At 29.8% G+C, this 17,071-nt stretch overlaps 2 protein-coding genes across 2 annotated transcripts; both read left to right on the top strand.

Annotated features, from left to right (window-relative positions):
* The first annotated feature begins 13,344 nt into the window (after positions 1–13,344).
* Positions 13,345–16,886, top strand: LOC112417209 (uncharacterized). The gene is made up of 4 exons (XM_039829345.1): positions 13,345–13,741; positions 16,166–16,516; positions 16,611–16,651; positions 16,686–16,886. Exons 2-4 carry the CDS (start codon positions 16,166–16,168, stop codon positions 16,705–16,707), a joined length of 414 nt encoding a protein of 137 aa, XP_039685279.1. The 5' UTR covers positions 13,345–13,741; the 3' UTR covers positions 16,708–16,886.
* On the top strand, positions 14,096–16,068 carry LOC112417208 (protein ANTAGONIST OF LIKE HETEROCHROMATIN PROTEIN 1-like). Its single transcript, XM_024772463.2, has 2 exons — positions 14,096–15,424; positions 15,506–16,068. The coding sequence occupies exons 1-2, from the start codon at positions 14,641–14,643 to the stop codon at positions 15,955–15,957; spliced, it is 1,236 nt and encodes a 411-aa protein (XP_024628231.1). The 5' UTR covers positions 14,096–14,640; the 3' UTR covers positions 15,958–16,068.
* Positions 16,887–17,071: the final 185 nt, after the last annotated feature.

Raw genomic sequence — 17,071 nt, 5'->3', positions numbered from 1 at the left:
ATGTTATAAAAGAAAGAAAAACAAACACAAAATATTGAAATACATATTAAATCATCTGAATACATATTAACATTTTTCTAACACTTACTCTTTTATTAAAGGTTTAAATGCATTTTTGGTCCTTTATGTTTGTCGTCGTAGAAATTTTGACCCCTAACAAAGGGGCCAAAATCGTAACTTTTTGGTAAAGATAAGGGGCCAAAAGAGCATATTTTCCTAAACATGGAAAAATTAGGGGGTCAAAATTACATTTTTTTGTTAGGAGGCCAAAATTGTTACGATGTCAAACATAGGGGGCCAAAAGTGCATTTAAACCTTTATTAAATTAAACTCAGGTAGATCTTACACTTTATAAATAAATGTCATTTAAAATAGTGAAACTCACACGAGCTTCACCAAATAAAAAAGTGAGTGTTGGAGAAAGTGAGTATTCATAGCATTTCTTTACTTAATATTTACACCACTAGATACTAACTAGGAAAGAGGTCATATTAATGCTTTCACTCTCTAATTTGTTCCTTTATTTTTCATCCTATTGCTATAACTTTAACGAGTTTTAAAATGTATATTAAATAATTGGACTTATCATATTTCACATCATTGCATTTATATTTCAAAAACTTAGATAATTAAAAAAATGAAGAGGACAAAAAATGAAGAGGATCTTGATTCTTGATTCTTCACCTATGTCCAATGAAGAGAAAATAGAGAGAAATAAGCATGTGCACTTGTAACATATACGAGATTGAGAGAGAGAAGCCACACAAAATAAACATTGTACCTTTGATTCATGGTTATCTCGAAATAAGTTTAGATGAGTTAGAATATTTTTTGTAATAATTTTTAGAAAAATGCAATAAACTTGGAAGAAGCATACTCTTCCAAATATCATTCAAAATATACACTTTTATTTCGCATATTGTTCATATAAATCCATAAGCAATTAGCACTTTTGATATTCTAAAAATCACTCATTTGAAACACCCAATGTCATAGACCATAGCAATATTCCATTCTTCAACTATCATTTCATACAGGATTGCTATGCATTGTTGCATTGTATTACCAAATCATAGCTAACTACAAAATTGATCTATCTTGTTTCTATTAAGTTGTCACCACACGCCTTGTTTTTAAAGTTGTCTTGTCAATTCACAATATTTATTTCTTTGTTATTTGATATTTTAAACAAAAGGTCTCTCGTGTGGATAATTAAACTCAATCATTATGAAATTATATGTTGATCATTATAAAAGTGTAGGATAAATTGTCCTTTGCTATGATATTTAACTTAGAAAAGACACTTTGATATACTTTCTGTCGACATTATAATCTTTGATGATAAATAAATTTGTTTATACATCCAGCCAAAACTTTCCGTCCTTCTAAAATGCTCTTTTTTACTTTCTTCTCATACCCTTTTTCCCTTTTAATGGGATAGTTATGATTACTTCCACAAACAAACACTATTGGAGTAGTTCAATGTTGGGTTTGTTTTCTCACGGGATATGCATAATTCTCAACTTCTAAAGCCACTTTTAATTACTTTCATGAAAAAGGTTAAACAAACATTTCACGAGAAGCATTTCTTTCTTAGTGTTTGTTTAGTGTTTTTTAGGGAGTGTTTGTTTAGCTTTGCTACAATAAATGTGTGAATGCATTTCTTTCTTAGTGTTTGTTTAGTGTTTTTTAGGGAGTGTTTGTTTAGCTTTGCTACAATAAATGTGTGAATGAATTTATTTCATTGCTTATCGATTGCATGTTTTATGTCTGGTAGAGTTTTGGGAAATCATTTAAATGTTATTTTCTCTGTTCCAAAATATAAGTAAAAATTTGTTATTTGTTTCAAATACATCAATTTTTGTTGATTCATTTTTGCTTACATTTTGGGACGGGGGGAGTATTTGGCTAGCAATTATTCAGTCTATTTAAAAATAAAAAATAATGTCATATTTCAGCTTTCGGAGTGTGATGTTCGTCTTAGTCTAGATAAAATCAAACTTATATCTTGGGGTTGGTTTAAATGTAAGAAAATTAAACTTCACAATTATAAAATTGTTCATATCCTTATATTCGGAGGTAGTAAACTGCCGCTCGACATTTTTCAACGGCAGTTTAACTGTCGCTGACACTTTTAAGATCGGTTGAACCGACTTAAAAAATAATTGAACTGATCTTAAAAGTGTCAGTTACATGCCGCTAATATAAGAGAATGAGTAATTTCATAAGTGAGAAATGTAATTTTCTAAATGTAAGGTGAAGGGTTCAATTATGGGTTTAATCATAGATGTCTTTGTCTATTGGGTTGTTTAGGGGTTAGTGCTTCAAGTGTTTGTGGTTTGGTGACCGTTTTTTTCGTTTGGAATTTTGGTTTCCTTTTAACCTTTGGTGTTGGCTATGATTTGTCTTTTGTTCTTATTTTACTTTGGTGGATTGTTTGGCTTGATTTTTGTATTGTTTAACTTTTTTTTCTTGGCAAGTCTTTATATATTAAGATTTCTTTGTTATATTTTAATTTTGGTTTCTTTGAAAAATAGCTAAAATTGTTTTAAATGCCAAACCAATAATTTAAACATATCAAAATCAATTCTATATACATTTAACGGTCCTCAATTAAATTTACCTTGAGGAGGCTTTGAGAGTATAATGAAAATTAGAAAAAGTCATGGTTTATTTGTTGTAATGGTCTTTTAGTGGTGGGTACCAACAAACTATTCCTTTATTGAAGGCAGAAACAAAGGCATACAACATTAAACAAATCTAGCAGCTCCTCTTATCCATTGGTTGGAGATTTTTTTATGCAAGAAATCTCAATTATTCATTCATTATTCAATAAAGTTGAAAACCTTCTATAGTCCTTCTTCTAAAGAAAGCAAAATTGGAACGTATTTATTTAATGATAGAAATAATTGAGGGACAAAGTTGGGTGTGTTATACTTTTTCTTCACACATTCTTCTACTACTACCAAAGTAGCTCTAAAATGTCTATATTAAGGACCCACTTGCTTGCAAAGCTCTATATTCTCAAACCCACTTATTTTTATTAAACCACATAAAAACAGAACCAAGTCATGATTATGTTTAAGGTTCAGACAAAAGGGTGTTCGTATTTTATTTCCTTTGTCATTATCTAATCCAAATTTATGTGTCAATACTACAAAAATTCCCATCTTTACCTTTTTCCCTATAATTTGCAAAGACTACAATATCACAATTTTTATATCATAATAAAATTTTTAAAATTGGAGAATAAATTTTTAATTATTAATTAAAATTATATTAATAATGATTTTACATTCGTTCCATGTAGCACTGGATAAATAGTTAAACTCCGTCACATAAGGTTGTACGGTTAAACTTTTATCAATGAGTTAACACATTGTGGACATATCTCAATACCCAATTCAGCAAGCATATAATATTTTGAAGTTGATACCTAGACCCCCCCACAGTGACCAATCATAGGTAGAGAAATCATTAACTCAAGAGTGCCAGATATATACACCTCTTCTTCCTGAATCACCAAGAACAAAGAAAGCTAAATGACAAACGAAAACACTGGCTTATCTTCCAGCAGTGTCACAGATCATCCATTTATGGAAAGCTTTGGAACACGATTATTAAAGCACATTCTGAGTCCCAATGTGTTTTTGTAGTTTAAGAGAAAGGGAAATATATATATAATTACTGTATCTTCTGGTAAAAAACAGCAATGAAAATGGTAAACAAAATTAAATATATAAATACATAATAAAACAAAACAAAATAGGACAATAAATCAATTATATTTAACATAAAAGGAAAGACTGTCATGTTCACAGCACCACGAGTCTAGCAGGAAAAATACGATAGATTAAGTAAGTAAAGTACTCTCATCTCATGATAATATTGGGCACAGGAGGAAAAAGAAGTAACAAATGGTTCATACTTGTTACATGTATAATGTATAGGTTTAATTAATATATATGGTTGTTTGCTTACTTTGTTGTCACATGATCTCCATGATGTATATATCATTATTTATGACCAGGGTATCATTATTTCCATGAATCCTCTAACCCTAAGGTTGATGATACATATCTTTTGTGACCAATGAGTATCTTTTTTTTTTACAGGGTGACCATTGACCAATGAGTATCTATTTTCATGGAATCAGTACAAAAAGAACCAATATATATGTGGGTTACAAAAGTTCAATTTATAGGAGTACTAACTATATATTGTGTTAGCATGCATGTAATTTCAGCCAGTTGACCTAATTACATAAAGGCTAAACGTAGTATCAAGTACTAATCATTGCATACCCTGAACTAACAATTGGAGATTAAGTTAATTAATTCAATAAGTTAATTGAAGTTTCTTATAAAGGAAAGGCACTAGAGAATTTAGGGTATAGCTATATATATGTATATAACCCCATTAATATTCTCTCTCTCTCTTGGTTGATTCATCACTTTGATTTGCTCTTTCAAACCAAAACTATCAAGCAATAATTCAGCAAACATTATTTGGACATATCATATACTACAATTTGTTGTAGAGAGAGCTAAACACTCAGTAAATTAAACTAGCTATAGTCTGTCTATACCAGCCTTGATGAAAATAATAAGCTTGGACGCTTGGTTTCTCAATTCAATGCCTCTGATATATTTGTCTAATGTTTGTTAGGCTCGTGCTGTAAGGTGGGGCCTTGAACAAAGGAAGCATGGGACTTTTGTATTCAAGAATATCTGACAACAAAGAAAGATAAATACTAATAGTATTGTTGTAATGTAATGAATTAAGGGATGTTGGTCCTGCGGGTTCAAATTTGAATTGAATTTGGTCTAAGCCGACAGTCATTTTCAAATATTATTTTCTTAAAAAAAAAAGGTCATTTTCCTAAATATCTATATCTATAAATATGATTATATTCAATTAAAATACTTATGTCGACGATCTCGAAATAATTGATTGAATCTGTACTTGATCAAAGTTAAGTCTTCAACCTGAATCAAATAAACACCGCACTAAATCAGAAAATAAAAAACACAGCACGAAGACGGAAATCAAAAGAAACAAAATTGTGTTAAGACGGCGAAATCACATAAACAAATGAAAACATTGAAAATATGTGAAAATAATTTATTTAAATAAAAGAAAAAGAAAAACAATATGAAAATGGTGATTCTATTATGTCAAAATTGACCCTAAAATTTACATATGGTATTATATTTAAGGACAATTTTTTTTAAATGATCTTATAATTAGAGAGGGAGGAATAAAAACATTTTAGCCCGTGAAAATTCATTGGTATCATGAAAATTAATGAATATTTTTCTCAAAATTCCATGAATGTTTTAGTCTAGGCTAAAATATGGTTTTGGTCCCTGCAAATATGCCTCGTTTTGGTTTTAGTCCCTGCAAAAAAATTTTGTTGTTTTTGGTCCCTGCAAATATGTCTCATTTTGGTTTTGATCCCTGGCTCCACTTTTGTGATAATTTGCACACGTGTCACATGATGACTTAACCATTTATTAGAGAAATAGTCCCTGCAAAATCTTTTGATTTTGAAAAAGGTCCCTGCAAAATATTTTGTTTTTGGAAATAGTCCCTGCAGGGACTATTTCCAAAAACAAAATATTTTGCAGGGACCAAAAACAACAAAAAAAATTTGCAGGGACTAAAACCAAAACGAGACATATTTGCAGGGACCAAAACCATATTTTAGCCTTTAGTCTATTGGTGCAAAGGTTAGGACTTGGGATACTAAATGACGATTAGAAAAGAGAAATGATATTTGTACAACCACTTTGTGATAATTTTTAGACAATTTTTTCTCTCATACTCACATCATATTTTTACTCTCTCTTCATTTTTCTCTCTCTATTGTTTTTGACCAATGAAAAGAGAGAAAAGGAAGGTTGTCAAATAGATTATACTAAATAGTTGTTTAAATATCATTGCTCATTAGAAAAAAGGTCTACACAAGGATGCTAAACAATACTTGCACCTGGATAAAATTTGCCACTATATCCTTCACGTACTGTGGTCGCAAATATTTGTACTCATTAATATAATTATCACATTTTATGCAACAAAAAAAATTATCACATCACATCATATTTTAATTCACTTTTGAAAGTGTAACATATATTCCTTCGATTAATTAACGTAAGTAAGGATTTAGCTAAGCCTAACAACTTCAGATATACAAGAAGTCCATTTTAAAGATAGATAGATAGATAACTTAACAATAATGTGAACCTACGAAATAATAGGGGTCCTAGGCTATCCTTGCATGGACAATATACTTAATTGCTTATCCCCTAAAGTCATACATCAATAATTGTTGGAGAAGCTAGTCTTGCCTGTTGCATACGAAAATGTTGGGTTTAAGACAGGGAATGCGTTCTCGATCAGAAGCACAATTAAACTGTTATGAAAACATTTGTTTGTGATTAATGAATAACCAAAAATTGAATCAACCTAATAAAATACTGCAAACATAATTAACCCAAATCAAAAATCAACCGCAGACTTGATGCAACACTCAATCAACCGAAAATAACCATTTTTGGTTTTATTTTCACTCGCTCCTTTTTTCTTCTTCTTCATTTTTCAATTAACCTAAAAAATTAGAGTAGTGCTTTAGATAATCCAAAATATATAATCTCCGTTAATGTATGTAATGTATGGTCCAGATTTGTTCGTGTGTTTCGTTGGCTGGCGGTTCGTAATATTAAGCATTATCGAAAAAATTATACAATGCAGATCTTAGAAAATAAATAACCCCAACAATTTTTCTCAAAAACAAAAAATAACCCCAACAACATCCATAAAAAATTCCAATTTTTTTTCATAAGATATCCCCCTCTACCTCTCCAACAAGTCGACCCTAGTTTTCTCTCTCTGGGTTTTCTCTTACAGTTTCTCCATTGAGGGGGTGGTTTTGGGTCAAATTATTGACCTGAAATCACTTCTCTTCATCTTTTCTCTCTATTTCAATCTAAATAAGTGATTTTCACATAGATCTAGATTTTTTTTGTTTTTTCTTTATGATTTCATCATCTAACTGTGGTGGTTTGTTGTTCGTCGTCTTGTGCGGCGTTGTTTGATTTCCAGTCTTCGTGCAGTGTTCATTTGATTCATATTGAAATATCGATTATTCAATCAAAGATTTGGGCGTCAACGTTGCAGATCCGGAGGCCATGGATATTCCGGTCACTTTAATCTTATCTTATATTTTTGTAGGCATTATGTCGTTATATACTATTAACTTGGATGTTGTGAGTTTGTTCGTAGATTTATCCTTTACGTTTTTAGCGGTGTTGAATGATGTAATCTCTCGATTCAAATGAATGAATATAATTTTATTTTTATCAAAAAAAACATCCATAAAATATTTCATCAAAACCTCAAAAATAGAGGGTAACTTTACAAATGGTATACACCAAAGGATAGTTGTTTACTAATGATTTTGGTTATATTTCACTCATCCCTTTATTTTCTTCTTCTTTTTGTAATTGGAGTTAATTATTAATTGTTGCACCTTTTGTTTATGCTCCTTAATGTATTTGGAGTTAATTGCTATCTAGCAAAGTAGTTAATTGTTGTGGCTAATATAAATAAATTTGTTCCTTCAAAAAAATAAGGGTTAATTAAGTTTTTAGTTCCTATAAATATTTACAGTTTTGTTTTTAGTTCCTACAAAATAAAATCACACTTTTTAATCGCTGTGACATTTTCTTTAAGCATTTTAGGGACCAAAACTGTTGATGAATTTTTTTTACAAGGACTAAAAGTGCTGATGGAAAATTTTATAGGGACTAAAAATTCTGATGGAAAATTTTATAAGGACTAAAAAGTGTGATTTTATTTTGTAGGGACTAAAAACAAAACTGTGAATATTTATAGGGACTAAAAACTTAATAAATCCAAAAAATAAATAAAATTGTTGATAGATTATTTAAGTTATGTGTTGTCTTGCAAATAACTAAACCAAGTCAAATAACATTTTTTTTTATCTTACGGTTCTATTGACTTTTATTTAACATCAAAACAGAACAGAACCAAACTGCATTGTCAATACTCCTATTTGTGATACTATATTTATTCATAAGGGTTAATTATGTTTTTATTCTCTATAAATATTCACAGTTTTGTTTGTAGTCCCTACAAAATAAAATCACACTTTTAGTCCTTGTAACATTTTTCTTATGCATTTTAGGGACAAAAAATGTTGATGAAATTTTTTTGACAGAAGACTAAAAATGTTGATAGAAATTTTTTATAGGGATAAAAAATGTTGATGAAAAATTTATAGGAACTAAAAAGTGTGATTTTATTTTGTAGGAACTAAAAACAAAATTCTGACTATTTATAAGGATCATTTACTTAATCAACCCTATTCCTAAATATAACTATTTTCATATTTTCTTAATTTGTCCTTTGTTTTGGTACGATTCTTAGTTTATCCTTTATATGCAACATGTTTACATTTTTTAGAGTTAAATAAGTTTTAGTCTGATTATCAAATTTTAATTTTAGTTTCTCTAACTTTTTTCTTTAATTTTTGTTCCTTCAAATCTCTTTTGTCGCCATTTTTTATTTATATATCTTTAAGTCAACACGTGATAATTTTGATGTTATTTTAGTAGTGTTCTTCTCATTCAAAAGTTTAGAATTCTTTTATCAAGGGATGATTAAATATGAATTTTTATGTTTTTGTGCTTAAAAATTCATATTTGATTCATGTTTTGCTAAAATATTCTAAATTGTTTTGGGAGAAATTTTTATAATATTCTAAACAATTTCTTAAAATTCATTCAAAAATATGAAGGGTACACATTATATGACTTAAAATCAAATATTAAAAGTGATGACAGAAAATATTGGAGAACCAAAAATATAAGATAGTTTATAGGAATTAAAAGTTAAATTTAAATTTTTTACCACAAACACCTTATCAGAAAAATCTAATGGGATAAAACTAATGATAAGGAAAAAAAGATTTCGTAATACATTATCTCTCTCCACGAATAAAGTAAAATAATCTTTTGTGCTAGCTAATTACTCAAAAAATTTATTTGACGATGACTTTGTAGAAAGATCCGGTCTATCTTCACACTCTTCTCCAAATTAACGGTGTTTGAGATATTATATTCATATTGAGATGTTGCAAGAGCCCCCTTAAGAAAACCACAAGTTTCTTGTATGTGTAAATTTGTAATCCTTAATAAAGAACATTTTACACTTCTTTGATGTAGTGCTAATATTTTCAAATGATCGGGCGATATTTTTGTTTCTCTAAAATACAAATTGTATGCTTGACTTTATTCCAATATCCATGTTTAACAATATTGACAAAAATAAAATATCATGATATATATAATTAGAAAAACAAATTAGTGTCATTTGGACTAAGATATCATCATTCAGAATCAATTCAAGTTGTTCATCATTAACTTGAGTCTCTATAAAAATTTCAATCACTACATTTGGTCCATATTTTTAAGTCAATTTTTGTATTTTTAAAATGAAATTGTGCAAAATGTGTAGAATATTGTAAAAATCACTCCAAAAAAAAAAATTAATTTTCTAACAAAACATAAATTAAATATGACTTTTTAACTATAAAAAATATAAAACTTCATATTTAATTCATGTTTTTGTTAAAAAATGTTGTTTTTTGAAGAGATTCTTATAATATTATAATTTTTTTTACAAAATTTTATTGAAAAATATGAATTCTACATATGAGTTTACTTTAAAAGAGGGATCAAAAGTAAAGATAAAAAACTTTTGGAGGACAAAAAGTTAAAGACATTTTTTAGAATGACACTAAAACAATAAATTGACATATTTATAGAGTCAAAAAAACATATTTAACCTTATATTTTAATTCTATATAGTATAGTTAAGTAAGAGTTATAATGATGGAGTAAAACTCCTAAAAAAAACAATGGAGTAACAAGTTATAATTCTCTTTTTATGGAAGTTATAATTCTATCTATTATGTTCATTTTTCAAACAATAGAATGAATATTGTTTCGATTCTAAATGAACATTCACTTATAATATTCATAATAAAAAAGGTTTTCTTTTTTTGGTCATCCATTTTATTTAACTTTTTTACTTTTGCAAACTACAAAGTCTTTCGGCCCAAGGTTTCATGCTTTCCTATTTTTATTTGGGAAATTTTTTCCCCACTCTACACACTTCTGGCACGTTTTTCAATTTGACAACAATACCTCCATTTAGATGTTATAATTCAGACAACTAGAACGCCGACCCGTGCGCCGCACAGGTCTTATAAGCTAAACAATTTCAGATATAATTGAATGATAATTAAATTTAATGTTAAAAACTATAGGTTCTTTGAAAATTTTGTTAGCGCGATATTACATGTTACACTAAGATTTTGTTGAGTTTTTTAAAACAACATATAATAGATCAATTCATATCTAACATTTCGAAATACTTCTTCATAGACTACGTTAGACGTCATATCCGTATCTTTATCATTTTCATCAGTTATTAGTATCTTCAGCTCTTCTATGGATGTAACTCTAGAAACAACCACATATAATTGTCCGTGTGAAGACAGGAGTTGGGAGGTATACACCAACGTGTTTTAGTGACAACCATTAGCTTTTGTTGATAGTCATCGCAAATGAGACCACAAAAGAAAATTGCCTTTTCTGAAACTTGAAAGGATCCAATATTAAAACCTAAATATTTTTCAAGCATTAATTATATAATCGCAAGTTTCATTTTTGGATGTTATAATTCAGACAATTTTTCGAGTTTCATTTATATAATCCAAATCACACAAAAGATTGAAGAAAAAAAAATCAAGTTGTCCTGGTTCATTCAAAGTCCTCTGCAGAAAGTACAAGATCAAGATAATGTATGTACGGTTGAGACACCTCATATCGGTTTAATTGATCACAACCATTAATTAATATTAAAATCAATTATTAGAATTAGGATTTGGAATGTGTGTGTGAGTGTGCGCAAACTCATTTGCATGTGTGTTCTATATGTTGGGGAAATGCTAGTTTTTTTATACGCAACTATGATGCAATAAAGTGAATATAAAAAACTCATGTACAATTTTTTTTTAATGATCACAATTAACTACAAGTTTACAATACGTGATATTTTCTTTAAAAATGAGTCAATGGTGTGTATTTATAAAAAGATGGAGGTATGTTTAGAAGGTATGGAGGCTCTATTTAACCCGGGCCTAAGATCATATTGTACTGGACTACCTGCACTAAATTTGGTATTACTCTTTAACCACCTTCAATTTCTTACAGGCACCTCAAAATGCCAGCAATAACTCCATTGGGACATAATTCCCATTCTCTTGTGATTGGGAGATAACTTTGGATCACCATTTTTTGGATTTGTTCCCCATCTAACCAAGTTAACAAAGCACCAATGTTTTATCAAATAGCAAAGTATGACTTTTTAGAGTTGCTAAATGTGTAACCCATTTTAAAAGCCTTGTTGATCTATTTCATCATACATCCATATTATTATTTTGGAAACACATTGATTAATTCATTTTATTTTTAATGAATTATATAATTTCTTGTTAAAGATAATAATCTACTCCCTTTAAAATTTATCATTTAGATATCCCTGTATACAACAAGCAAAAAAGTATCAAAACCAAGAAAAATTATTGAATGTTATAATTTTGAAAGGTTATTTTAAATAAAACTTTCAGGCCAAAAGAAATTACTCCACAACCATATCATTGAATGTTCATTGTTGTTTTTGCAAAGAAAATTAAGATAAAAAACTTTTGGAGGATTAAAAATTGAAGAAATTTTTTAGAGGGACTAAAACAAAAAGTTAACATATTTATAGAATCCAAACTTTCAAATAGATATTTAAAAATATTCAAACAGTATTTAAAAACAGTATTTAAAAACAAATGAATGGATCCCCGTGAGCTTAGCTCAGTTGGTAGGGATATTGCATATTATATGCAGGGTTGGGGTTCGAATCCCGGACACTCCACTTTTCCACAATTAAATTGTGTGAGCTCTAACCACTAGGCTACTTGATTAAAAAAAAAAAAAACAAATGAATGGGAGATATTCATAATTTTTGTTATTGTCTGTTATGAAAAATCTTGTATATGCTTTTAAGGAGAAAAACGATGGACAAATACAACAAAATGATGTTTGGTAAGCCCAACATGTACTTTTCACATTAGCGTCTCAACATGCTCCACGTCAATCTTTATTTGACCTAGAAAAAAGACAATTTCTATGGTACACTTGAAAAATTTAAGTGTACCTGTGCACCCATATTTAAATTAATAATTTAATGAGTTATATTTTTTTGCGAAAAAATATTTTCTATCATTTACAATTATAATAATAATATTTTATTTTTCAAAAATGTTGGCGAAGCAGAATTCAACTTTTTTTAATTTTTTATTACTTATAATAGTGAATATTTATTATTTTTTCAATAAAATGTAAATAATTAGTATGATTCTTATAAACAATGAAATAATATTTTTTCTTATGAAATAATATTTTCTAAAATATAAAAGTCGACAAATAGTTCTTTTTTACATAAAAATGATCGTTAACTTATTAATTTATGAAATAGGAGTACCGGTACACCTTAATTTAAGTGTGTACCGTAGAAACTCCCCAGAAAAAAATATTTATCTTATTAATTTATTATAACAATTTAATTTTAATTTTTTTCTAATAAGTAATAGAGTCTAATTTATATATACAATCCAATGAATGTGTTATGACATGACATCATCTAATAAATGAAAAATATATAACTTATCAACACTTTTATTCCTTTCTTGTGTCTTTTTTCATAATTAACAATTTTTTGAATTGATAAAAGAGAATGAAATACCTCTTTCTGCTAATCTTGCCAAGGCATGAGACACGAGTGCTGTTTCGTACTATTTAGCAGTCCTCGTACCTTTTGAATGAGAAACACCATTGAGTGAGTCATCATCCAGTGGACAAAATGATGTTTGGTATGACCAACATTTGGTTTTCATCAGATTCAGACCCACATATGTTCCTAAGAATTAAGCATCACAACATGTTACACGGATTGTTTCAAAAAGAAAAAGAAAAAGAAAAAGAAAAAGAAAATGTTACACGGAATTAGTATCACTAGTCTCAACTCTATGAATACCAAGCAATATACACGTGATTCATGAAGAGTTATGATGCATGCATGTACCACCATACGTGTACGATGTACATCCCTCTCTTCTACACCCTCTAATTGTAAATTTTAATAATTAAAATAATTATCCCATTCCATATCAACAAAAAGAAAAATTAAAAACATTGGGGGTGTTTGTTTGAGGGTAGTAAAAATAATTCCAAGGAATCTAAGGTTGGAATTAAACATTCCTTTGTTTGGTAAGTGGGAACCACACAAATATGTCTAGGAATGCAATTTTCCCAGGAAAGCCATCTACCCACGTTTTCCCCCATTTCTTCCCCACGTTCACCCTTTTTTCCATCCCTTTTATTCCCATGAGATGGCTTGGGAAAGTTTTATTCCCAGGAAATGGAAACCCATGATCTTGAATAAAATACCATATTTGCCCTTGCCATTCCCGCTAAATTTTTCTCTGCTATTCCCGCTAATTTTTTCACCCATGATCTTCTATAAAAAAGAAACCCATTATCTTTGTAGTGTTCATCAACTGCTTGCTGTTTGAGTTTTGGATTTCACTCTTCTCTTCAAGGTACCATCTAATTTCATTTTAATTCTTCCATTACTCAACATAGATTTGGTGATTTATATCATTTCTCTGTTTTTTTGTCTTCTGATGTTGCTTATTGCTTTGTTGCTAAATGAATTTGTCATTTCTCTGCTTGCTTATTGTTTTTGATGTTGCATCATTTATCTGTTTGCTTTTTGTTCTTTTTTTGTGAGAATTTTAACCCAACTTTGTTACTTAATGAATTAGTCATGTACATATTCAATTGTTTTAAATTGTAGATTTAATACTCAAAATAAATTGCTAGTAAGGGAAAATTATGTATCAGAATTTTAAACCGTAGATTTTATATATCAGAATTTAACTATTTTAGTGAAAAAAGAAAATAGTTATTATATATGTATGTGGAGTATCAAAGTGCTCATAATCTCAATCATTAAATACATTGTGTACCTGGAACCGTGTAGCCATAGGATACAACAATTGAGCTCCTAGTTGTATTGTTAAAGCTTAACAACTTGATAGTGAGAATATGCAAGATGTGGTACATAATCTAAGTCAATTAGAGGGATGCCTTCAGCAATGATTATGGAAGATTTTGGTCTGTGTTTTGGAGATTGAATGAAAGTTGAACTTGTTTCTATTTCTATATCTCCCATGATTGTTTGATCCTGTGATGTTGGAGACAGAATGTTTAATCTGATGCAAGTGCAAGTACAATTCAAGATTGAGAATTATATCCAAAATAATATAAATTCAAGACTATGAAACATCATGTACTTACACCATAAAAAGGGGAGATCGAGTAAAATGAACCAGGACGGGATTCAATTCAGGATTCTGTTTTTCTTATGTATTTGGATGTTTGTGCTCTGTTTAGAATGTTATATATGGTGTAATTCCTATGTCTCTAATATAGTATTATGATGTGCAGCAATTTTTTGTTTTTAATCATGACACATTTGATGGAAATACGTGAAAGGAAGAAAAAAATTATAGCAATGTTTATGATATATATGGAGATGTTGAATTACTTTATGTTGATGACAATTGTGTTATGCTACCTTGAGTTAAGTAAGCGTTCAAAAAAGCGAAAAAGGTCATGGGATTTTTATGAAAGAAGTTTAATTAGAGAAGTCCATTTTCGTAGAATTATTTACATAAGTGATTTGGCTTGCATTGAAAATACAAGGATGGATAGAGCTGCTTTCCATAAACTATGTGACATGTTGCAAATTATTGGTGGATTGCTTCCTACTCGACACATGTGTGTGGAGGAGTTGGTGGCCATGTTTTTACATATATTGGCACATCATGTTAAGAATAGATTGATTAGAAGACAATTTGTTAGGTCAGGTGAAACGATTAGTAGGCATTTCAGTAATGTATTATTGGCAGTTTTGAAGTGTCATAAAGAATTGTTAAAACAACCTAAACCAATTTTGGAGGGCAACACAGACGAACGATGGAAATACTTTAAAAATTGTTTAGGAGCTCTTGATGGCACTTACATCAAGGTCAATGTGCCGGAAGCTGACAAAAGTAGATATAGAACAAGGAAGGGTGAGATAGCTACAAATGTGTTAGGTGTATGCTCACCAGATTTACAATTCATTTATGTTTTACCTGGTTGGGAGGGATCAGCTGCTGACTCTAGAGTCCTTAGAGATGCTATTTCTCGACCAAATGGTTTAAAGGTTCCTCAAGGTACAATAGTATAAATTAATATAAAAATAAAATACGTCTTGCATAGTTTATGGGTTTTAACTTCAGTTTTATTTATGATAGGGTATTATTATTTATGTGATGCTGGATACATGAATGGAGAAGGATTTCTTACTCCTTATAGAGGTCAAAGGTATCACCTTAGTGAGTGGAGGAATGGATTACAACCATCTACCCCTAAAGAATTTTTCAATATGAAACATTCTTCAGCTAGGAATGTAATAGAAAGATGTTTTGGACTTTTGAAAGGACGTTGGGCTATATTGAGAGAGAAATCATTTTATCCTGTAAAAACTCAAGGAAGAATAATAGCAGCTTGTTGTCTTCTACATAATCATATTCGCAAGGAAATGACATTGGATCCTTTGGAATTGAATTTAGGAGATGATGAGTTCTCTGATGAAGTCATGTCCGGTGACATGATAACTACGGTGGAGCCAAGTACGACATGGAGTCAATGGAGAGATAGTTTTTCATTAGATATATTTAATAGGTGGAGAGGTGGAAATCATTGAAAATTTTCATGTTTTTTATTTGACATTTCAATTTGATTGTAATTTTTATTTTCAGTGTACTGTTGACTTTGATTTAAAAGTTTTATTAATCAAATCTGTTTCTTTTTATGAGTTTTTATTTGTAAAATATGTACTTGTAAATATGATTTTATTTATTGTTTATTGTTATATATTTTGACATGCACGCACTTGTTGAGTTGTTGAATAGATGGACGGGTCGTCTGAAAATCAAAATGTAAGAACCACAAAGAGACAATGGACTCCTGAAGAAGATGGAGTATTGGTGGAAGGTTTGTTGAAATTAGTGGACGAGGGTTGGAAGGCTGATGCAAACTCATTTAAACCTGGGTATACTAAAGCTTTGGAGAAATATATTCACAACAAATTCCCAGGTTGCACACTAAAAGCTACACCACATATTGAATCAAGAGTGAAATTGCTTAAAAGACAATATTCTGCAATCAAAGATATGTTGGGTCCAGGGGCAAGTGGTTTTGGGTGGGATGATGCTAAAAAGATGATTAAAGTAGAGAAGGAGATTTATCGTCAATGGTGCAAGGTAATATAAGATGTACTATTCCACAATTGATAAATTCATGATAATTTTTCTTGCATTAAATTTATATTTCTAAACAATTTTTTCTTTAATGCAGTCTCACTCTACCGCAGTTGGCTTGTATAACAAACCATTTCCACACTATGATAGCTTGGATATTGTATTTGGAAAAGATAAAGCAGCTGGTACTGTAACAGAAGATATCATTGATATGACTATTGAGATGGAGAAGGAAAATGTTCAATCAACACAAGAGGGTGGATCAGGAATTAATTTGAATGATGATGATGATGATGATGAGAATTTTGAGTCGCAGATGCCAGAAACACCCACAGCTAACACTACTGCTCCGGGTTCAAATCCAACAAACCAGCCACAATGTGATTCTACTAATTATAGGACCAGAAAGCGTGGGGGGAAAAGGGTGAAGTATAACGATGATGCTTCTGATAGCATGTCAAATTCATTGAACAAATTGGGTGAGATTTATGCTAATGGTGTTGAGAATATGAAACACGTCTTCACTTCTTGTTTTGTGCACGAGAAACACACAGCTGA

Source organism: Medicago truncatula, chromosome 8 (genome assembly GCF_003473485.1).
Source record: "Medicago truncatula cultivar Jemalong A17 chromosome 8, MtrunA17r5.0-ANR, whole genome shotgun sequence".
In the NCBI taxonomy this organism is placed as follows: Eukaryota; Viridiplantae; Streptophyta; class Magnoliopsida; order Fabales; family Fabaceae; genus Medicago; species Medicago truncatula.
Note: the sequence above shows the minus strand (reverse complement) of the source record. Positions and strands in the feature narration are given on the sequence as shown.